Source organism: Rhineura floridana, chromosome 22 (assembly GCF_030035675.1).
Source record: "Rhineura floridana isolate rRhiFlo1 chromosome 22, rRhiFlo1.hap2, whole genome shotgun sequence".
In the NCBI taxonomy this organism is placed as follows: domain Eukaryota; kingdom Metazoa; phylum Chordata; class Lepidosauria; order Squamata; family Rhineuridae; genus Rhineura; species Rhineura floridana.
In genome coordinates, this window is record NC_084501.1 from 18774059 (window position 1) to 18798690 (window position 24632).

The following is a 24632-nucleotide window of genomic DNA, read 5'->3' on the forward strand; positions in this document are numbered from 1 at the left end:
AGCTCATTTTAAAGCCAGAATTGACATTAAGTATTTCCAGGTCAGGAGTGGGCTATTGCCTGAGCCATGGTCCCTCTGACTTCATGCTGAAATGCCTGTTTACCAGCATGAGGTTCCAGCTCCCGCGGCTTTGGACAGATTAGTTGGCTCTTAACCTTAGAACATCAGAACAGCTTGGCTGCTGGATCAGGCCAATGGCCCATCCTAGTCCAGCATCCTGTTCTCACTGTGGCCAACTGGATGCTTATGGAAAGCAAGACCAAAGGGCAACATCACTCTCCTTGCCTGTGATTCAAAGGCATGGTGCCTCCAACAGTGAAAGGAGAATGGAGCCATTACTCAGGAGTAGAACCAGTGTAGTTAATGGACATATCTAACTTAGTTTCATTAATTTCAATGAGTCTACTCCAAGTAGACCTTAACCGGATGCTATGCATCCTTCCTTGTGCTACTTGTTGTGATTTAACCATCTGTGGTAGCATTCTTCAGCTTTTGGCCCTCAACTCCCATCGTCCCCAGGCAGCTTAGCCTATAGGCAGGGATGATGGGAGTAGCTATAGTCTTTTCACTATGCAGAAAGGAACAACCAGAATGATCAAGGGAATAGAGCCTATGAGGAAAGGATGCAGCATTTGGGGCTTTTTAGTTTAGAGAAAAGGCGAGCAAGGGGTGACATGATACAAGTGTACAAAGTTATGCATGGCATGGAGAACGTGGATATAAAAAGTATTTCTCCCTGTCTCATAACACATCTTTGTAGACATCCAGTGAAAATGAATGTTGGAAATTCGGGACAGACAAAAGAACAGACATCCTCACAGAGCGCATAGTTAAACTATGGAATTTGCTCCCACGCAAAGCAGTGATGGCCACCAAGTTGGATGGCTTTTAAAAGAGAATGAGCCAAAATCACGGAGAATCAGGCTATCAAAGGCAACTAGCCACGACGGGCTATGTTCTGCCTCCACAGTCAGAGGCGCGGCATGCTTCCTATACCGGTTGCTGGAATCTGCAGGAGGGGAGATTTGCTGTTGCGCTCATGCCCCGCTTGCGGGATTCCCACTGGTGCATCTGGGGTTGGCCACTGTGAGAACAGGGCGCTGGACTAGATGGGCCACTGGCCTGATCCAGCAGCCGGGCTCTTCTAACGTCCCCACCTCACCCTGCCCCCTTTTTAAACTCCCGTCTCTCCTGCAGAAGGAGAAGAGCGCCGGCTACCCGCCTACTTTTCAGAGCTGGGCAGAGAACTGCCCCAAGGGGGAGAAAACATGCCCAAAGGAACCATCCCAGCCTGAGCTCCAGAGAGGGAGAGAGAAAAGGGCAACAGGAAAGCAGCTAGCCAGCCAGGTAGCCACGCCTCTGTCCTCCACAGTGGGCCTATCCTGCCCCCCTCAGCACCAGCCCGCCCCTTCCCACCCGCCTCAAGCCCGGTGGGCTCACTAACCGAGCTCCCTCTCCACCGCGTCCCCCGCACCAGCGCGCCTCTGCTTTGCCATTTTTCCAAACCAGATCCCCGCTTCCTCAAAGCGGAAGAAGTGACGGTACAGGAAAGGACGGAAGCCCGCTGGTTGACTGACGGAAAGGCGTTTGCCCATAAGAGAAGCTGAGTCATGCGCTGCCATGTTTCTCTCTGGCAAAACAGACGCGGTGAGGAAGCGAAAGTTGGCGATTCAGCACGAGTGACCCGTGGGGTGGGAGACGAGGGGGAAGCGGGAGCGGTGATCAGGGAAGACTATCGGTGGGGGAGATATATTTGGGCGAGTTGCGCCGCCTCAGTCTTTTATGAGGCTGAAGGGCATAAAAGATGTGAGACGGCGATGCCGCCATCTTTGCTGCGGTCGCAGCGCCGAGGGCCGCCATCTTTTGCGTGAGCATCTCTAGCGCGAAGCGGGTGGCACGTGATTTGAGGGAGGGATGGAGAAACACGTGGCCAAAGTGTAAAGGAGAGGCTGCCCCGTGCAGTTATGTTCGATTAACGTGGTGTGACGTCGCCAGAGTGACGTTGATATTACAAATAATATATTTTTAAATTATTTGTAAAATTATTAGCGGATAATATAATTACTTTAATTTCCACAATCCAGTAATCATCGGAGTGTGACACGGATCAACTCCTTACTTAAGACTGGTCAGAGCCTATTTTGGGGCAGAGTTTTTTTTTTAAAAAAGTTGTTTGTTTTTAATTTATTTCCTTGGATGGATGTATTTACTTATTTAAGACATTCCATACTACTCTGGTTTTTTCCTAAAAACAAAACAGGTTTGCCTATAGCAACTCCTGGAACAACAATAAGTAAAAGGCAGAAAACAATCAAAATGGAAATAAAAATAAGTTAAGAGGTTAAAATATATATTTACGATTTTATTTAAAAAATTACTTTAAAAGACGGTCAACCAAGTATGTTTTAATAAAAGATATTAAAATTAACTAAAGAGCAGCAACTGCTCCAAAATCATTAACTCCCTGGTCCAAGGATGAGAAATTTCATGCCAGTATCTGGCCCTGGGGACAATCCTGTCAGCCACGCCCTCTCTCCCCAGGCCACGCCCCTCACCTGCCCTACTTTACATTGCTTTTGTATTATTATTCATTATATATATATCCCACCTTTTCTCTAAGGAGCTCACGGTGGCGTACATGGTTCTCCTCCCTCTCCATTTGATCCTCACAACAACCCTGTAAGGTAGGGTAGGCTGAGAGGCAGTGACTCGCCCAAGGTCACCCAGCGAGCTTCATGGCTGAGTGAGAATTTGAACCCCGATCTTCTAGGTCCTAGACCAACACTCTAACCACTACGCCACCACTGGCTCTTTGCCTGGCTGAAATGTGCCCTTGAATTTTGATCACGCTTCTTGCTTGTCTGAATGGAGAGGAGCGCGTGTGAGTGGATAGAAACTAGCCTAATACACAAAGGGGAAACTTGCACTCCTTGTTCTGTCCACTTTTGCCCCTGGCCCCACCCACCACTGGAATGAGGCCCCCGGAAGGTTGCGCATTTTACCTTTATGTGGCTGGGCTACTTTCTCCACACACTCACACACACCCCTCTACCCTCCATCCTGGCACACAAGAGGCATTATCAGGGACCAAGAACATGTTCCAGCCTGGCAAAAACGCTCCAGGAGAGTATGAAGCAGGCAGGTGAGGGGTATGGCCTAGGGAGAATCCTAAGGGCCAGGCAAAGAAGCCACATTTGTCCCCTCAGGCCTGAGATTCTCCACTCCCTGATTGTACTGCAACTAAAAAGTGTGTGCTTTGTGTGCCTTCCTACCCAAGGAGTCAGAAATTCAGGGGAGCCTTCGTAGTGCAACTTAACAGTATGGCTGTCATGATCTGTGTACAATAAAAACATATAGGATGAGAAGATATAATAAAAATGTATAGGATGAGCAGGTATTATGAGGCTGCGGAACAAAGAGGGCTGAACCCAAAGCAACGTCAACATACAGGAAATCCAGTAATTGCTTTTCCTCAGAGCGGCTCTGCCAGCCAACTCTCTTTGACCCCACATCCCACTCTGAATGGCCCATTGGAGCAACTTAGTGGCCCAGTGATGACTGTCATCATCCCAGGCCAAGGGCCAAATCGCGCCAAACCTAAGCACACAGTGCATTTGAATGGCAATGCCTCATTTGTACCCTATCAAGGGCCAAATTACCAAGCTTGAGGAGGAAGGATGACTCATTACAACACGCTTTAATTATTATACCTTCCCCAAGGAACACAGAGAACTGTAGCATATTGTATTTTGGAGAGGGAAGAGGAAGAGAATTTCGCCCTGTTTCAGGAACATCTGGACTGCGAGGGGAAGGGCCATAGCTCAGTCGCAGAGCATTTACTTTGCATGCAGAGGGTCCCAGGTTCAATCCCTGGCATCTCAAGGTAGGGCTGGGAGAGGACCCCGTCTGATATCTTGGAGAGCCGCTGCCAGTCAGTGTAGACAATACTAAGCAAGGTGGACCAATGGTCTGACTCGGTGTAAGGCAGCTTCCTGTGTTCCTATGCAAGGTGAATGGCACTGAACATATATGAAGTTGCCTTAAACTGAGTCAGACCATTTGGTTTTCATAGCCCAGGACTCCCTATACGGATAGCAGCTGGTATAGCCCAGTGGGGAGGAGAGCCTGGCTGGGAGTGCAGAGTCTGTGAGTTCAAATCCTCGCTCGTGTCTCCTGGGCGTCAAGGACCAGCTAAAGATCATCCCACAGTGAGTGACTCAGGGATTACGTGCCCTGCCACCTGTGCAGCCGTGGGCAAGCTGCAGAGTGCCAAGGAGCCCAGTTGCCCCCCAGCTGCCAGTTGCGGACAAGGAAGGGGCAAGCTGAGCAGGCCCTAGCCAGCTGGGGAGGACTAGCCTCAGAGGGAGGCAATGGTAAACCCCCTTTGCATACCCCTTACCATGAACACCCTGTTCATAGGGTCGCCATCACTCACTGGCGATCATTCGTGACCGAGTAAGATTAAGAGTAAGAGTAAGAAGAGTAAGGAGTCCCTCAAGGATCGGTATTGGGACCTGTACTTTTCAACTTGTTCATTAATGACCTAGAATTAGGACTGAGCAGTGAAGTGGCCAAGTTTGCTGACGACACTAAATTGTTCAGGGTTGTTAAAACAAAAAGGGATTGCGAAGAGCTCCAAAAAGACCTCTCCAAACTGAGTGAATGGGCGGAAAAATGGCAAATGCAATTCAATATAAACAAGTGTAAAATTATGCATATTGGAGCAAAAAATCTGAATTTCACATATACGCTCATGGGGTCTGGACTGGCGGTGACCGACCAGGAGAGAGACCTCGGGGTTGTAGTGGACAGCACGATGAAAATGTCGACCCAGTGTGCGGCAGCTGTGAAAAAGGCAAATTCCATGCTAGCGATAATTAGGAAAGGTATTGAAAATAAAACAGTCGATATCATAATGCCGTTGTATAAATCTATGGTGCGGCCGCATTTGGAATACTGTGTACAGTTCTGGTCGCCTCATCTCAAAAAGGATATTATAGAGTTGGAAAAGGTTCAGAAGAGGGCAACCAGAATGATCAAGGGGATGGAGCGACTCCCTTACGAGGAAAGGTTGCAGCATTTGGGGCTTTTTAGTTTAGAGAAAAGGCGGGTCAGAGGAGACATGATAGAAGTGTATAAAATTATGCATGGCATTGAGAAAGTGGATAGAGAAAAGTTCTTCTCCCTCTCTCATAATACTAGAACTCGTGGACATTCAAAGAAGCTGAATGTTGGAAGATTCAGGACAGACAAAAGGAAGTACTTCTTTACTCAGCGTATAATTAAACTATGGAATTTGCTCCCACAAGATGCAGTAATGGCCACCAGCTTGGATGGCTTTAAAAGATTAGACAAATTCATGGAGGACAGGGCTATCAATGGCTACTAGCCGTGATGGCTGTGGTCTGCCACCCTAGTCAGAGGCAGCATGCTTCTGAAAACCAGTTGCCGGAAGCCTCAGGGGGGGAGAGTGTTCTTGCACTCGGGTCCTGCTTGCGGGCTTCCCCCAGGCACCTGGTTGGCCACTGTGAGAACAGGATGCTGGACTAGATGGGCCACTGGCCTGATCCAGCAGGCTCTTCTTATGTTCTTATGTTCTTAAGATTGTCTTCCAAGATAATTTGCTTGGAAGACGCCTGTGCGTGAAGTTGTTTTATGTGGGGAGATCTGCACACAACGATCAACACACAATCTTGACAGAAAAAGGCTTTGAGCCAATGGCATGGATACCATGACTATTGGAAGTCTTTCATCTGCTGCAGCCTTCATCCGCGTTCACAGCCATTGTAACATACACACTGTTATCCTCTGCCTGTTCTGCCGTTGAGGACATTCTTGAATCATTCTTTGTCTGGTTCCTCTCCCTTGACCTTACTGCCATGGGTGGCCCTGCTGGGAGTACATGACTCCCCACAGCATCGCTCACAGGGCTCATTGGAACACACAAGCCCACTCACCACTACGAGGTGACAATCCAGCGAGGGGAATCCTATGTAGACAGGCTACAACCCTAACTCCATTTACCTGGGCATAAGTCCCACTGAATTCCACAGAACTTACTTCTGAGTAGGTATGGTTTGGCTTGCAATGTTACATAAGAGTAAAAACCCACTTAACACAGTTGGATTTACTTCTGAGTAAACATGCCTAGAATTGTGCGGTAAGGCTGCAATCCTATATCCGCTTATCGGACAGTAAACCCCATTGAACTCAATGGAACTTACTCTGAGTAAACAGGATTGCCTTATAAGAGGATAAACAAAGGTCCTTGAGGAACAGATGGGTCTTAGAAGGAATAGAAAGGAATTGGCTCATATGTAGTAAACAGGATTTGAACATTAATTTAATATATTCTATTAATATCAGCAAATAAATTAGTAGGATTGATCCCTTCGGCAAGAACCCACTGCCTCTATAATATCAGTCCACAACAAGAATATAAAAATCCAGAAACCTATTTATAAATGCTGCAGATACACGATAATAGTAAATATTTATATTTTTTTTAAAAAATCAGTGTTGCTGTCTCCCAGCACCATCCTTCCTATAACACCATCGATTGCATCTCTCCTGCTACGCATGGCCCAAACCCTCGGGCAGAGGCGGTGCGGGGAAAGAGAAAACGACGTTCGCAACAAAACCTCCGACAGACCCTCCCCGCCAGCCCCAACCCGAGCCGCTCTGCCGAGTCACCGCCGGGCGGGTTCGGAGAGGCGGCGGGAGGCGTGGCCTCGGCTGGCGCTCGGAGGCGGGGCCTTGCCCGGGAATCGTTCGAAGTGGGCGGAGCTAGCGCTGCATCAGGACCAGTCGCCAGCTTTGCATCCCTTGGAGTCGGGAGCATCCTCAGGGCCGGGAGAAGCGCCGCCGCCGCCGCATCCGCCGAAGGGGCCTCCCGCGCGTATCGGGCCGCTGCCACCGCTCCAGTCGCGGGCCGCCATGGCAGAGATCGCCAGCGTCCGCCCCAGCTTCGGTGAGTGCGGGCCGTGGGAGGCTGCTGCGCAATGACCCCCCTCCTTGCCATCACATCCTCCGCCCGCTCCCAAGCGCAACACACCGGGCCTTCCCAGGCGTCACGGTGAAACATCCTGATCCCTCCCCAAATCCCACGCAGTCCGTGCCCGCCACCATAATCCTTCCTTGGCAAGGGACCCATCCCACGACACTTCCCCCCACTCCGGTCCATCCTTGCTTCGGGCAATGGGCACTTCATATGCAAACACAAGACGCACAACAGGCACTGGGTCTTGCTTGCGCCGCCGAGGCAACACTATCACACGGCCACCAATAACGCAATCCTACCAATAACGCACAGCATAGCAGGGCGCGCACGCACACACACATGCCCATCGCCAACGCTGATCCACGGGAGGCGGCTTTCCCTCGCGCTCTCATTTCTCCCCCACCAGTGCCCCCCCCGCGCAACATTAGGCTATTAGGATTGTGTAAGGAGCAAGATGACGTCGGGGGGGAGGAGGTCAGAGAGCCCACGCGATTAGGGAAGACCTCCACGGAAAACAGCGCGATCCTACCCACGCAAGTCCTGTGGAGTTCCGTGGGGCAAGTGAGGCGGGTTGCAGGATCGCAGCCGAAAACGCCGGTTGGAAACGATTGCCGGCATCCTTCCCACACTCCTTTGGGTTCCCTGTCGCCATTCGTTCGAGCAAGCCTCCCCTCCTCACAAAAAAGGCCACGCACATGTAAAACCCACCCTTGTCTGTCTAGGCTTTGACAGCATTACCCTACACGCACAGAGCAATGCCCATCCAAATCCTCCTGAAACATACACACACACAGAACCCCCCCCCCCTTGGGCAGAGTGGAAATAGCATCAGCCGAGGGGCCGGGGGTAGATGACAGCTCCCAAATCCTGGGCCAGGCTCACTCCATGCTTGCCAGTTCCCCTCCCGGCTCCCACCCCTGTCTCTGCCTCCTCTTCTCCGCCCTCGCTCTCTCCGCCTTGCACGGGCGTGCCCAGCCTTGGGAGCTTTGCTGGGTCGGTGCCAGGGCAGATCCAAGCCGCTTGAAGCGAGGGGGGGGCAAGATGCTGAGAGGGAGGGGGGCAAGGTCTCACCCTCTGGCCTGATCTCCTCCTCCTGGAGGGGGCAGGCGATGGTGGGAGAGGAGGGAGCAGGTGCACACTGTGGTGGCGAGGAGGGAGGCAGAATGACGTGATGTCTATTCTGGGCCAGGCAGCGCCCCAGCCCTGAGGTAGTTTGTAGGGGAGGGGGATTAGAGGGGTGGGAGAGAAAACTGCATTTGTTCAATCCCCCCAGCCCCTTTTCTGCAGAGGCTGGACAAGCAGGATCTGGAGTATATCCTCCCCACACCCCAAATTAACCAAGTGGTTGCTTGCAACCCTCATGTCTAGGAAAACCCTTGCCCTGTAACCTGGCCCAGCCACCCCCATATCATTGCACCCCACCCACTGAGTGTTCGCTCACAGAGAGAAAAATAACTTCCTCCCCCTAGCAGCTGCCCCCATTCTTTGGGGTGTTCCCTCTTGGAGAAGTTTTGAGGCCTCTAATCCATGCCGGAGGTGTGAATGTCTTCTCGTTCATCCATGGGGGGGGGAGAGGCAGCTTTAAACTGCCCCTGGAGACACCCCACCCCTCAACTCCAATCTATAACTACACAATAATGAGCCACAGTGACCATCCCCCTGGCGTCTAGGCGGCTCCTCTTTGGCAGGCTGCAGCAAAGTTTCTGGCAGGAAGGAGCATGTATGTAAAAGCCTTGAAGGGTGGGGGGAAATAAAGCTTATTAATTCCCCCACTCCAAAATACATCGACCTATAAAGAGAGTAGGATTTCCGCTTGTGTTTGTAAGCCTTTGATTTGCATTCAAAAGGTACATCAGTCACTGAAAAGTCCCCATTTATTCCATATTCTTTTAATCCTGATGGACACAAATGTAATGCTGTACAAATGAGCGCCACACAATGGCAATTCTGAGAGAGGGTCACAGTGGTATGCAATTGTAGACCAATGTAGAATGTTTTCTGTTAATTAAAGCCCTCTGAATTTTATTTTATTTTTTAATCACCAAAGTGCAGCCTTTTATAGTCCTCTGGGGCAGACGGCCGAGTTCTGCTACTGCCCTAAAGTCAAACAGGGATGTAAATGTAGCAGCAACCTCTTTGCCTGGTTAATTTGCATGAACCAAAAGAAAAATGAAACGGCAGGGTCTTAAATTCCAGATTTAATCCCTCCATGGTAAATGCTACCACCGTCTCTGTGCTTACAGTCACTAATGGGGAACAGAGCCTCCACCTTACGAACAAGCATGTATGAAGATAGTGGGGAGTCTGTTAACGATGGGGTGGTTTAAGTGGATTGAAACAGAAGCGGTTTGGGTGGGACAGATGTTGTATGTGACCCCCAATTAGATGGTGCAGACATCACTGAGGATGCTGTTTGAGCAATTTTAAAATGAACACAGATGATGATGATTGTTGTTGTTATTGTTATTATGGGAGCTTTTGTTGTTATTATGGGATGACTTTGGAGATTGGCACTTTGGTATCCAGCCCCTTGTTCAGATGTCAGGATTTTCCAAGAAACACCCCCTGAATAAAAACCTAGGAGCCAAGACTTCCTTCAATTCCCTGTTTCTCTCCCCCCCCCATTTATACCTATTTGCCACCCTTACACTATTAAGCCAGTGCCGCAGGAGTAGCAGGAACCTGCTGTATTGTATCACAGGAAGCTGCCTTATACCAAGTCAGACCATTTGTCGCTCTAGCTTGGTATTGTCTACACTGAGTGGCAGAGGCTCTCCAGAGTTTCAGGTAAGGGGTCTCTCCCAGCCCTACCTGGAGATGCCATTGGGGACGGAACCTGGGACCTTCTGCATGCAAAGCAGATGCTTCACCACTGAGCTAGGGCCCTTTCCTCATGCCATACAGCAGGTGTGGGGAACCTTTGGTCCTCCAAATGTCCCTGAACTACAACTCCCATCATCCCTGGCCATTGCCCATGCTTGCAAGGGCAGATAATATAGCAATACAGTTTGCAAAAAAAAATATGAAAAAATGGACTGCCTTCAAGTTGATCTATGAATAGGGTTTTCATGGTAAGCGGTATTCAGAGGGGGTTTCCCATGGCCTCCCTCTGAGGCTAGTCCTCCCCAGCTGGCTAGGGCCTGCTCAGCTTGCCACAGCTGCACAAGCCAGCCCCTTCCTTGTCTGCAGCTCCTTGGGAGGATGCAGCTTGCCCATGGCTGCACAGGTGGCAGGGATGTAACCCCTGAACCACTCACGTTGGGGGTGATTTTTGGCTGGCCCTTGACACCCAGGAGACACAAGCAGGGATTTGAACTCACAGACTGTGGACTCCCAGCCAGGCTCTCTTCCCCACTGTGCTATACCAGCTTCTTAGCTTGCAAAAACCCTCCATCAAATTCATAGAGCTCGTAAACATACACCAAATCAGACACACATACATACAGTACACTCTCTCTCTCTCTCAAGAAATATACAGTGGTATTCAGTGCTAGTCCTACTCAGAGTAAACCCATACTTAGGTTCATTAATTCATTCTGAGTAGGACTGAGATGGATACAATCCATAGGTTGCCATCGTATTTTCACTTGCCTGGGAGTAAGCCCCACTGAACTCAATCAGACTTCCTTCTGAGTAGACATTTGTAGGATTGGATTCTAACACATCAGCCCCAGCCAGCACAGCAATGGTCAGGGATGGCAAACAAAAAACCTGGAAGATGCCATTTCATCATTATCTATAATTGGCTCATTAAAACCCCAGTTTAACATTTTATTAAAACATACAGAAGGCACAAACAAATGCTACTATCCTTAACCTATTCAGCCTCCAAAATCCATCTCCAACAGTGATTCCAAAAAGGATGCTCAGGTTTTGGCAAGAGAAGGGAACTGCACAGCTCAGTGGTAGAGCATTTCCTTTACATGCAGACGGTTCCAGGTTCATTTCTCGACAGCTCCAGTTAGAGCTAGGAACTGACCTCTGTCTATAATCCTGGACAGCGGCTGCCAGTTAGCCCTTGACAGTACTGAGCCAAGATGGACTGGTGGTCTGATGTGGTTTAAGGCAGCTTTCTAGGCAATCCATGGTGCACAGATTATATGGTTAATGGCATACACTCCAACAATCCTCATATACCAGCTCCTGTTTTCTGATAAAGAGCCAGTGTGGCGTAGTGGTTAGAGTGTTGGACTGTGACCTGGGAGACCAGGGTTCGAATCCCCACAGCCATGAAGCTCACTGGGTGACCTTAGGCCAGTCACTGCCTCTCAGCCTCAGAGGAAGGCAATGGTAAACCACCCCTGAATACCCCTTACCATGAAAACCCTATTCAGAGGGTCGCCATGAGTCAGAATTGACTTGAAGGCAGTTTTAAATCACAAATGCTCCTCTGCATTTTGGAAAAACAGTGGGTCTCTAAAAATGAAATCTCCGATTGTCGGGGGACGACGACACAGAATGCATTTGGATTCTAATGTTCACTCAGAGAGACAAAAATGCCCGTTCCCTCCACGATAGCTGCCCATCCAGAGAGTGAATGCTGCTGCATGCATTGCAAACGCAGCTGTTCTGTGTGAAGTACAACCAGACCCATTGTCAAGCCGAGCTTTCTATTAAAGCATTCTTAAGTGTTCTGGTTTGGTTTTGAAAGAAATAAAACAAAATGCAAACTGTGATGATAAGCCAGGGCTCCTTCTGAGAGAAAGGGTGGAATGTGAATTTAATAAATAAATAAAATATGCCATTTTGGAGTGTGGAGGGGAGGAGTGTCAGGGAGCGAGCTGTACTTTGAACATTGGGGTGATATATAAAAAGAATTTTCATATTTCCAAGCTGAAGCGTTGGAGGATATGTAACATGTAACAAGGGCTGTTAACTGTTTGATGGGGAATTTTTGCATCCAGAAAGTCTTGGGCTCAATCCCGGTCTAAACCCCTGGAGAGCTGCTGCCTGTCAGTGTAGGCAATACTGAGCTAGATGGACCAACAGCCTCAGCAGATGGCAGCTTCCTATGTCCTTGTGCAGGTGTAAGTGAATGCCAATACTGAGAAGATGTGAATGTTGGTAGATATGGTTATTGTAAGCACCATTTTGAATGCAGATTTGCACATACATCACTATATTATTTATCGCCATTCCTTCTATATCCAGTGTTCAGGCTGTCAATGCCAATCCTTATGTAGCTGAAATGTACGACAGCAGGTGTGGTGGAACCTCCAGATGTTCCTGAACTACAACTCCCATCATCCCTGGCCATTGGCCATGCTAGCTGGGGCTGATGGGAGTTATAGTGCAGCAACATATGGAGGGCCAAAGGCTGTCCCCACACCTGCAAGAGAGAGGGGTATCTGCAGAAACCCCATGGGAGGAAAAACTCTATTGGGGATGGTAAAACAGCCCAGTGAGGGCTGTGCATGCTCAGTGCCCACAGAATGCTGATTTACTGTTAAGGGGGTGTTGGAGGGAAACTGAGTAGAAGTGGGAATGTGAGCAAGAGAAACACACAATTAGGCCGTGGAGGGAGACACAGGAAGAGGCAGTGATGGCCACCAACTTGGATGGCTTTAAAAGAGGATTAGACAGATGCATGGAGGGTAATGAGGCTATCAGTGATGACTAGCCACAGAGGCTATGTTCTCCCTCCATTGCTGGAGGAGCTATGCCTCTGAATACCAGCTCCTGGGAATCTTCACTGGCTCCCAATCTGTTTCCGAGCCCAATTCAAAGTGCTGGTTTTGACCTTTAAAGCCCTAAATGGTCTTGGACCAGTTTACTTAAGGGACCGCTTACGTCCATATGTTCCTAGCCTGGATTTAAGATCATGTACCTCTGGTCTCCTCTGCATGCCTGGAATGAAAGAAGTTAGTTTGACAGGCATGCGGGAGACAGCCTTTTCATTGTGGCTTCCAGACTTGGAATTCCCTGCCCCAAGAAGCCCACTTTGCTCCCTTCCTGATGGTCTTCCAGAAACTTATTTATGCCTGGAATTCCCTTCCAAGACTGCCTATACAGCATTCCCAATCTCTCCTCTTCAAGCCCAGCTTTTCATGAAGCCCTTGGCTTTGTGGCCTTAAACAGTGCAGCACCAAGCCAGGGCAACTGGTAAGATGGAAAGCAGAGCGACCAACACTAGGCAGAGCCAAGCAGAGAGCCACCTAATCCAGCTTTTGTCCCTATCCTCTTCCCTGGTGAATTCCGCAAAGGCAAGACTGAGGCAATGGAAGCTATGGCTGTTTAAAATGGAATAATGGTGCTTTAAATGTATGTTGTGAATGTGGCCAAAGTGTCCAAATTCTTTTTTAACTGCCCCATCTACTCCTAATGGCCGTTTCCTTTTTTTCCTTTTTTTTTTTTTTAAGGGGGTCTTCCCCTTCCAGCAGTGATGTTGATTTTCTGGAACTTTTCCCATGCAAATTAATCTAACTTGCATAGGAAATTTTTCTCATGGGCCTAGAGAATGATCCCATTCAGCATGTTCAGTTTCCTTCCATTTTATTTACTTATATATTTGTTAAATGTATATCCTGCCCTTCCTCCCAAAAGGAGCCCAGGGCGGCAACAAGTATAAAAACAATTCCAGTACAGATGCAAACTTGGATGCAGGAATCTACTTAAAAGGCTTTTTGAAAGAGAAAGATTGCATTTGGTAAACAAAGCTTTAAAACGTTGAAACTGGCCAAGCTTGCCTAATATTGTATTTGAAATTGGCATTCATTTGTTGTTACCCATGAACTTAGGAAATGGGAAAAAAATCTGTGGAAAAATATAGCACTGGGGGGGGGGGGAATTCCTGAGAAGTTATTTTTCTGCCCCGTTACAGGCTTGCTTTACCATGTTTTGTAATAACTGGGTCTTTTTATCCTGTCCAACAAACAAGAGGCACTGAGTTGATCGAGGTGATGTCATCAGCACAGCTGAGGTCATCCCTTTGTGCTTTATGACTTGTGCACTAAATTCCATGGTTACCTTCCATGGAAAATGTCCTCAGAGCTAGAGGTGTTAGGGTTACATGACCTCTCCTTGCTCACATGCACTAGCCTCACCAATGCTATATGTGTGTGTGTGTATATATATATAATCTCAAACCAACTAGCACCCAGTCATCTTCATTTAAGTATTTCATCAAATGACAGCATAATTACAGTTGTATGTTAACAGCTGTTGAAGGCAGACGCTGACATTTGCTAGAAAAATTAAAACCTCTCTTTCGCTAATCACAATTACATTCTTTAAGTGATTGATGGAATCCTTATAGGGATGTAGAGCAAGGTTGGATGAAGTTCTGTTTGCTGCTTTTAAAACAATATGGTATTCTGCATTCATAATAAGTTATAGAAACGCTGGAAGCTAACTTAGTCAACCACAGTCTGTTTTGTGGAATAGTAGAGTTGGAAGGGGCCTATAAGGCCATCACGTCCAACCCCCTGCTCAATGCAGGAGTCCCATTTAAAGCATACCTGAGAGCTGATAGATATGTGCCTACCTAGCACAGGTGTGGGGAACCTTTTTTTTTTTTTTTCAGTTCAAGGGCCACATGACTGGCTGGCAGCAGCTCTCTGGGAGTTTCAGACAGCCCAGATGGAGATGCTTTTGGGGATTGAACCTGGGACCTTCTGCATGCAAAGCAGATGCTCTGCCACTGAGCTATGGCCTTTCCACAAAGTAGACAGCACATTCTGCTACAATATTACACTGAGTCAAACCACTGGCCCATCTAGCTCAGTATTGTCAACACTGACTGGCAGCAGCTCTCCAGGATTTCAGGCAAGGGACATTCCTAGAGCTACTTGGAGGTGCTGGGGATTGAACCGGGGACCTTCTGCATGCAAAGCAGACGCTTTCCCACTGGGCTACAGCCCTTCCGCTTTTGTGCCATGTCTTTGAGATTAGTAACCTAGGGGTGGGGTGGCAAAAGGGAATGTCTTATCACTCATATTCGGAAGCTGAAGAGCAGGATAAAATAAGCGGTTGGCAGGAGAGATGACTTATCCTTTTCCCGCCCCGATTTCTCTCCCTCCCCCACTTTTCCCCACTCACAGATGTCTCTCCGATTGTGGCAGGCCTCATTGGCGCCACCGTCTTAGTGGTCTCTGTCTCCGTGACCGTGTTCGTATGGACGTGCTGCCACCAGCATGCAGAAAAGAAGCACAAGACTCCCCCTTACAAGTTCATACACATGCTGAAAGGCATCAGCATCTACCCAGAGACCCTGAGCAACAAGAAGAAAATCATACGGATCCGGCGAGACAAGTTGGGCGCTGCCAGGCAAGATGGAAGAGGCAACCTCCTGGTGGACGCAGCAGAAGCTGGGTTAGTGGGCTCTGACAAAACCTCCAACGGGTTGAGCGCAGCCACATGCGTCAACCAGCTTCCCATCAAAGTAGATTATGGAGAGGAATTGAGTCCGGATCAAAGTTTGACGCCGGCGGGCAGCAAAACCTCCTCTCCGTCTTCCCTGGAAGAAGAGGTCATGCTGGGGACACTGACTTTCTCAGTGGACTACAACTTCCCAAAGAAAGCTCTGGTGGTGACTATCCAGGAGGCCCACGGGTTGCCAGTCATGGACGAGCACAATCAAGGCTCTGACCCCTACATCAAGATGACAATCCTGCCAGACAAGAGGCACCGCGTGAAGACGCGAGTCCTTCGCAAGACGCTGGACCCCGTCTTCGACGAGACCTTCACCTTCTACGGGATCCCCTACAGCCAACTCCAGGACCTGGTGCTCCATTTCCTGGTGCTGAGCTTCGACCGCTTCTCTCGAGACGATGTCATCGGGGAGGTGATGGTGCCACTCGCTGGGGTGGACCCGAGCACTGGAAAGGTCCAATTAACCAGGGAGATCATCAAAAGGAATATCCAGGTAGGGAGAGGAAATGTGGTATTTGGGATGTTTTGCTGTGGAGAGTCTCTGACGGCTGTTTCTTGTACCTTGGGTCTGAGCAAGCGAACGATGGGGTGAGCCAGGGGTGGGGGGTACCTGCTGGTTTGGAAACAGGATCCGCAGCAAAGGTGTGCTGATGCCAGAGCCAAGGGAAACTGGTCAGTAGCAGGGAATGGAACTGAGATGGAACAGAAGCAGTGCTTGGCTGCTGGATCAGGCCAGTGGCCCAGCATCCTTTTCTTACAGCGCCCAACCAGATGCTCCAATGGGAAGCCCACAAGCAGGACCTCACTTGGGGTGAGAAGCGAGGCCAATGAGGGGTGTGGCCTGCGACTTATGGCCACCCTATGAATCAGCGACCTCCAAGAGCATCTGTCACGAACCACCTTGTTCAGATCTTGTAAGTTCAGGTCTGTGGCTTCCTTGATGGAATCAATCCATCTGTTGTTTGGCCTTCCTCTTTTTCTACTCCCTTCTGTTTTTCCCAGCATTATTGTCTTTTCTACTGAATCACGTCTTCTCATGATGTGTCCAAAGTAGGATAACCTCAGTTTCATCATTTTAGCTTCTAGTGATAGTTCTGGTTTAATCTGTTCTAACACCCAATCATTGGTCTTTTTTGCAGTCCATGGTATCCGCAAAGCTCTCCTCCAACACCACATTTCAAGTGAGTTGATTTTTCTCTTGTCCGCTTTTTTCACTGTCCAACTTTCACATCCATACATAGAGATCGGAAATACCATGGTCTGAATGATCCTGACTTTAGTGTTCAGTGATATATCTTTGCATTTGAGGACCTTTTCTAGTTCTCTCACAGCTGCTCTCCCTAGTCCTAGCCTTCTTCTGATTTCTTGACTGTTGTCTCCATTTTGGTTAATGACTGTGCCAAGGTATTGATAATCCTTGACAAGTTCAATGTCCTCAACTTGGTCCAATCCTGCTTTCCGTATGATATGTTCTGCGTATAGATTAAATAAATAGAGTGATAAAATACACCCCTGTCTCTCACCCTTTCCGATGGGGAACCAGTCAGTTTCTCCATATTCTGTCCTTACAGTAGCCTCTTGTGCAGAGTATAGGTTGCGCATCAGGACAATCAGATGCTGTGGCACCCCCATTTCTTTTAAAGCATTCCATAGTTTTTCATGATCTACACAGTCAAAGGCTTTGCTGTAATCTATAAGGCACAGGGTGATTTTCTTCTGAAATTCCTTGCTCCGTTCCATTATCCAACGTATGTTTGCGATGTGATCTCTGGTGCCTCTGCCCTTTCTAAATCCAACTTGGACATCTGGCATTTCTTGCTCCGTATATGGTAAGAGCCTTTGTTGTAGAATCTTGAGCATTACTTTACTTGCATGGGATATTAAGGCAATAGTTCGATAATTACTGCATTCCCTGGGATCCCCTTTCTTTGGAATTGGGATGTATATGGAATGCTTCCAGTCTGTGGGCCATTGTTTAGTTTTCCATATTTCTTGACAGATTTTTGTCAAAATTTGGACAGATTCAGTCTCAGTAGCTTGTAGCAGCTCTATTGGCATGCCATCTATTCCTGGTGATTTGTTTCTTCCAAGTATTTGGAGAGCAGCTTTCACCTCACATTCTAAAATTTCTGGTTCTTCATCATACGGTTCCTCCGTGAATGAATCTGTCATCCGGGCATCTCTTTTGTAGAGTTCTTCAGTGTATTGCTTCCATCTTGCTTTTATTTCATCTCGGTCAGTCAGTGTGTTCCCCTGTTGATTATTCAGCATCCCTACTCTTGGTTTAAATTTCCCTTTCATTTCTCCAATCTTTTGGAACAGGGCTCTTGTTCTACCCTTTTTGTTGTCCTCTTCTATTTCTATACAGTAACTATTGTAATAGTTCTTTGTCCCTACGTACTAGTCGCTGTATTGTTGCATTTAGGGTTCTGACGGTGTTTCTATCTCCTTTTGCTTTTGCTTTCCTTCTCTCTTTAACCATTTCAAGAGTTTCTTCAGTCATCCATTGAGGTCTTTTTCTCTTTTTAACTAGAGGTATTGTCTTTTTGCATTCTTCTCTGATAACGTCTCTGACTTCATTCCATAGTTCTTCTGGTTCTCTGTCAACTAAGTTTAAAGCCTCAAACCTGTTCCTTATTTGATCTTTATATGCTTCTGGGATGTTATTTAAATTGTATTTTGGCATTATGACTGCTTTGCAGGTCTTCTTTAGCTTTACTCTGATTTTTGATATGACCAGTTCATTATCTGTACCACAGTCTGCTCCAGGTCTTGTTTTCACAGAAAGTATGGAACTTCTCCATCTTCTGCTACCAATTATATAATCAATTTGATTCCTATATTGACCATTTGGTGATGTCCATGCATACAGTCATCTTTTCGGTTGCTCAAAAAATGTGTTTGCAAGAAACAAATTATTGGCTTCACAGAATTCAATAAGTCTTCCTCCTGCTTCATTTCTATCTCCTAGGCCCCATTTCCCCACAATTCCTAGTTCTTCTCTGTTCCGTACTTTTGCATTCCAATCCCCCATGATTATCAGCACATCTTGTTTTGGTGTGTGATCAATTTCTTCTTGTACTTCTGCATAAAATCTCTCCAATTCCTCTTCTTCTGCGTTTGATGTCGGAGCATAGACTTGGATGATGGTTATGTTGATAGGTTTCCCATTTAATCTCATTGATATAACTCGTTCAGACCTTGCGTTGTAGCTCCTAATTGCTTTTGCTACATCACTTCTCACTATTAAAGCAACCCCATTTCTTCTTAATTTCTCATTTCCTGCATAAAATATTTTGTAGTTGCCCGACTGAAAATGTCCCATTCCCGTCCATTTTAGTTCGCTCACACCAAGTATTGTAATGTTGATGCGTTCCATTTCTTGCGTGACAATTTCTAACTTTCCCTGGTTCATGCTTCTCACATTCCATGTTCCTATTGTGTGCGTTGTACAACTCCAGACTCTCCTTTCGCATCTGTGCACATGAGCCTCTGGGCTTCCTTTCGGCTTTGACCCAGCTGCGTCATTAGTCACAGCGCTACTTGTACTTGTCCTTTGTTCTTCCCCAGTAGCTCGGTGAGTATCTTCTGACCTGGGGGTCTCATCTTCCAGCACTATCTCGTGTTGCATTTTGGATACTCTGTTCATAGGGTTTTCGTGGTAAGAGATAATCAGAGGTGGTTTACCATTGCCTTCCTCTGAGTATGGATGCATCTTAGTCTGGTGTTTCAGCTTTGACCATTCTGCCTTGGGTGCCCCTGCTAGGAGTCTAGCCTCTTGGTCTAGACTCCCATCGGCATTGCTCTTAGCTTCTTCAACACTCTCAAACCCCCTCACCACATTAAGGTGTGCATCCTAAAGGGGGGAGATAACACTGCTTTAAATGAATAGTGCTGATGGGGCCTCATTTGAAATCAAGTTACAATCAGAAGAAAAGAGCACAGTGTGTGTGTGTGTGTATAGATGTGGGTGTCACAGGCAAAGGTAAAGAGGTGCATCTTCAGCACAAAGCTATACAATGAAGGTGCCAAACGTTACTCTTTGGGGAGGGAATTCCACACCTTAGGGGCTGCCACAGAGGATGCCCTCTCCTGGGCCACCATCACCCCAAACGTCTAAGGGCAGTAGAACTACCAAGAAAGGCCCCTCCAGCAATCTAAACACCAGGGCGGGTCTGCAGGGAAGGAGGCAGTCATATATCAAATTTAATGGAGATAGAGAGGGGAAACCAGAGAAAGAGAAGGGGAGAAAGGAGAGGGGGAACCCCACAGCTCACATTAAAAACACAATAGCTATTGATACATCCATCTTAATCTAAACATACAAATCAATAAAAGCCACCCAAACGTCCAGATAGGTATCCATGTGAAACTGACATTTAGGAGAACGTGTTCAAAAGTGGCCAGGGGCAATGAGGTCCTCAGACCACTGCACAATAGACGGCGAGTGTTTATCCTTCTAGGCCTGAAGGGCTCGCATGAGGAGGTCTTGCACATATGTGGGGCCTAAAGCATTTGCAGAAACATCAGGTGCACCCCTGAACGTGCTGGTCCTAATCCTTAGGGAAGAGTAGTTTGAGCCTTTCACTCCAGGAATAGGCCCCTTCCACTTGTGATTCTGGGAAGCAGTGAGGGGCAGGCATGGCTTTAGACCACTGGTTACCTCAGGCCCCAGGAACTTCCCAAAATGCTGAATCTAGGACACGATGGCCATGGCAACCCGGTCCTGCTATTCACGGGCTTAACAATGGCTTTTTAATACTTGGCGAGCCTCCGGTTTATTTCCACCGCGTTAACTCCCTTTCAATAAAGCCGTGCCTTTCTTTAAAAAAAACCACCACCAAAAAACCACCGCTATGGTCAACTCAGCTACCATCAAAAAGCAGGGAGGACACAGCGAAAGCACGAAGGATGTAAACAATAGAATGTGAAGTTCTCTCCAATCATTGAGTTTACTGGCGATGCCAAAACCTTCATTTCCAGCGGAAGCTACTCCGAAGTTTAAGGTGGTGATGGTGGGAATAGCTCGTTGCAATAGGAGGGCAAGGATCTGGTCAGACCATTGCTCCACCTAGTTCAGTACTGTCCACACTGACTGGCAGTGGCTCTCCAGGGTTACCAAGAGAGAGTCTCTCCCTAGCCTACCTCGAGTGTGTTTATTGCATTTCTATCCCACTTTTCCTCCAAGGAGCTCAAGGTGGCGTACAAACATGGTTCACTCCTCCCCTGATTTTATCTTAACAACAACCTTGTGAGATAGGTTAGGCCAAGAGAGAGTGACTGGCCCAAGGTCACTGAGTGAGCTTCACAGCCAAGCATGGATTTGAACCCTGGTCTCTTAGGTCCCAGTATGACACTCTGTAACTGCTATATCACACTGGCTGTCTTGTTGCTAGGGATTGAACCTGGGGCCTTCAGCATGCAAATTCGTGGAGGAGAAGGCTCTCAGTGGCTACTAGCCTTGGCATCTAGGTTCTCCCTCCACTGTCAGAGGCAGGATGCCTCTGAATGCCAGTTGCTGGGAATCGCAGGTGGCAAAGAGTTGCTGTTTGCTCAGGTCCTGCTTGCGGGCTTCCCTTTGGGGCATCTGCTTGGCCACTGTGAGAACAGGATGCAGGACTGAGTGGGCCTTTGGCCTGGCACAGCAGCAGGGCGCCTCTTATGTCCTCCTTTCCTGCTGGCTTCCATCAGCTCTGACCCTTTCTAGGCGGAATGTCCTCAGGACCTTCTTTTGCAGAGACAGCCGGGGGGGGGGGGGCTGGAAGGCAGGGCTGTGGAGTCGTAAGCAATTTTGGGTGGAGTTGGACAGCAGAAAAATAGAGGAGTCGGAGTCGAAGGTTTGGCATACTGACTCCACAGCCCTGTTGGAAGGGCAGGATGGCCAGGGCAGCCGCTTGCGGACTGTCCTTCTGAGGACATGTAACCTTGTCTCTTTCCAGAAATGTGTCAGCAGAGGGGAGCTGCAGGTTTCTTTATCTTACCATCCTGTCGCCCAGAGGATGACCGTGGTGGTTTTGAAGGCGAGACACCTGCCCAAGATGGACATCACCGGCCTCTCAGGTAGAAGCTATTTACTCCAGCCTGTCACCTTCCTTCCTTTTGCGTTTTCCCTTCAAAGCCTCTTTTGTGCAGGTTACTTTGTAAATTAGGGAGGCAGGGATCTCTCTCTTCCAGCTTCGCCTTTTTTTTTTTTTTTGGAACCATCTTTACGTTTCCACATCAGTTTGTAATTTTTTTTGTCTTGATGGGAATCTGTCAGCATTTTAGTGTGAATTGGTCCTAATAAACACATTTTTCTTTGCAGTTTCCCCCAATATCCACATTTTTTGCAAAGCAATTTTCTCTACTATAATGCATTTCTGCATGTCATTTTCCCTAATATATGCACACTTGACCCATAGAGTACGTGCATTTTCTTGGTAACACATTACTGGGCTGGAGAACCGCATTGCGAACTCTGGAGAAGTGCGTATTTCAAAGGATGGCTGTGTTTCAGTTTGCATTGTGTTTCAGACAGAACGAATTTGGGAGGTTTGCCACGGTTAGGTTTATTGAATGCAGGTATCACTTCCCATAATAAAAAGGGCCCGAAGCTTACAATAAAATACAGTCATAAAAATAGTTAAAACATATTTAAAAACACAACTGGAGTAAAAACATCCAATTGTTGATGCTACCGAAATGCCTGAGTAAACAAAAACTTATTTGGTCTGGTGCCAAAACAATGACAAAGTTGGTGCGTGGCACGCCTTCCTTGGGAGAGCATTCCATAGACAGAAAGCTACTACAGAAAAGGTCTGTTGGCTCCTCGCCATCCTCTTGATCTCCCTCGAAAGTGGGAGACAGAGAACAGCACAGTGCTCCCTTTTGCTCTCTGCCAGCTGCATAACTGGTTGGACGCTCATGTTTTCCTGAGGTTGTGGAGAACTTGCGAACAATGCAAAGATGAGTTTGGGAGAATCGCACCAAAAGCTCTCCCAATCTTGGCAGTGATGCAGTTAGCGAATTTTAGACTGTGAACTTAATGGTCTTACTGGGGGGGAGGGGAGATTTTTAGATGGCAGTATGTATTACTTAAGAACATAAGAACGTAAGAGCTGGATCAGGTCAAAGGGGGCCCTTCTAGTCCAGCATCTTGTTCTTACAGTGGCCAACCAAGTGCTTATGGGAAGCATCCTGCCAGAATAATCTGATGCCACTGGAGTCGAACTAGCCTTGTGGCATTGAGCAATTTGAAGAAATGTAATGATTTTTTCATTTGGAGACATACAACAAACATTCCATGAACATCTTCAGCTTTTGACTATTATATCCAGGGCCTGTGAGTAATCAAGAGAGGTTTATGGGATTCAGCGAAGGTGGTGTTTTCATTCTGAAGAAGACTTTAGAAACAGGAGTTTTTATTATATTTTTTATACTGCGATTCAGTCCTTGTATTCAGTATACTTTTATGCACGTATCTCCATAGCTTTTTCTGCAGTCACCACATTGCAATTTAGCCATTTACAACTGTACATTCCCCCCCCCATCTTGTGCAATGCACGGACGTGCTGTTATTGCATTTGCAAATTGTGTGCTTTGCAGCACTATGGCTAAGATGTGTTAGAATCATAGAGTTGGAAGGGGCCTTGTAGGCCATCGAGTCCAACCCCCTGCTCACAGCAGGAAATCCACAGCTGCTGCCCTTTGGATTTGGTATAGCCGCTGACTGCCTTACTTCACTTACTTCAAATGGTAACCCACCCACCCGTACTTAGATGGCAATGTGTCTTACTTTCGTTACTCTTTTCCAACATTGGGTAACCCAATCTCACTGCATTTGGGGGGCTCTTCTGCTCATTCTGCTGTGTGGGTTCCTACACTTCTGCCCGCAAAAGTCCCACTCAGATGGCTCCGCCGGTTATCGGACTGTGTTATTGGCTCGCTCCTCTTCTTCTCTCTGGCAGATCCTTATGTCAAGGTGAACGTGTACTACGGCAGAAAGCGCATTGCGAAAAAGAAAACTCACGTCAAGAAGTGCACTTTGAATCCCGTCTTCAACGAATCTTTCATTTACGACATCCCTGTGGATCTCCTCCCCGATGTCAGCATCGAGTTTCTGGTCATCGACTTTGACCGCACCACGAAAAATGAGGTGGTGGGCCGGCTGATCCTGGGGGCGCACAGTGTCACAGCGGGCGGTGTGGAACACTGGCGGGAGGTGTGCGAGAGCCCCAGGAAGCAAATTGCCAAGTGGCACAGCTTGAGCGAATATTAGCAGGGTAAGCGGAGGGCGCTGCGCACTTTGCCCCGCGCCCAGACGCAAACAGACACTTGACCTTTCATTTTTCTCCTCTCTTCCGTTTTAGTTGTAGAAACTTTAAAGAAGTTTCCATAAGAAGCAGCTGATCGGTTCTCTCTAGCGATGTTAACTTTTGCAGGGCACACTAAAGTTCTAAACACATAACTACAAAAATACATTTAAAACAAAACTACAAAAAAAGAACATTAATTTTAATAATACCACAAAACATATATATTATAAAATTAAAAAAAAAAGAAAAACCACGGTGTAACCACGCACTATTGCATGCCGAATACAAAAGTTTTTAAAAAACCACAAAAAAAATAACTTTACCAATATCAAAAGTACAGTTTTTAATACGATTTATCTGTTACTATGAAAGTCGTGTTTTGTGCTGAACTGTCTTTGTTGGTAATCACTACAATTGGCCTATTCAGCTTCTCTCCCAACTTATTTTCCTTTTAAAAAAAACAAACACAAAAAATGGTGTTGAATTGCTGGTTCTTTCTTGACTTTGTCTGCCCTCATCCTTCCTGCTGATACTTTGCATTTTTTGTGTGTGTGACTTGGGTGAACTAACGCCATTGGTGTATGCAATAGGTTACGCATCTGTCTTGGGTCAAAGAGATATTGAAGCCAAGTGGGGTGGGAAGGAAATGGCTCCTTAGAACGATAAGCTGCTGCTGAACACATTCCCCACCCCACTCCGTATAACAGGGTCCTAGAATAATTCCTTTATCCTTATTTGTCGCCCAGCCATCAGTCGAAACCATTGCAAGTCTAAACCACTAATCTAATCATCTATCCGTTGGTCCAAACCAATGAGGTCTTTTTATGATGTTTTAAAGTGTTTTTAGCGTTTCTGTTTGCCGCCCTGGGCTCCTGCTGGGAGGAAGGGTGAAATATAAATCAAACAACAAATAAATAAATAAACTTTTTTTGGGGGGGGGGGTGCTGTCTGCTCCAACCACTGGAAAG

At 47.4% G+C, this 24632-nt stretch overlaps 2 protein-coding genes across 4 annotated transcripts in view; one reads left to right on the forward strand and one right to left on the reverse strand.

The window, feature by feature from the left end:
• The window catches only part of GON4L (gon-4 like), a 45440-nt gene extending 43800 nt beyond the window's left edge, over positions 1–1640 (reverse strand). For all 3 annotated transcript variants that reach the window (XM_061605976.1, XM_061605975.1, XM_061605974.1), the window contains exon 1: positions 1445–1640. The gene's annotated coding sequence lies outside the window, so the exon portion shown is untranslated. The remainder of the gene's footprint in view (positions 1–1444) is intronic.
• SYT11 (synaptotagmin 11) lies at positions 1450–24590 on the forward strand. Its single transcript, XM_061605983.1, has 5 exons — positions 1450–1647; positions 6518–6970; positions 15040–15863; positions 21310–21436; positions 23317–24590. Exons 1-5 carry the CDS (start codon positions 1611–1613, stop codon positions 23625–23627), a joined length of 1752 nt encoding a protein of 583 aa, XP_061461967.1. The 5' UTR covers positions 1450–1610; the 3' UTR covers positions 23628–24590.
• The last annotated feature ends 42 nt before the right edge of the window (positions 24591–24632 follow it).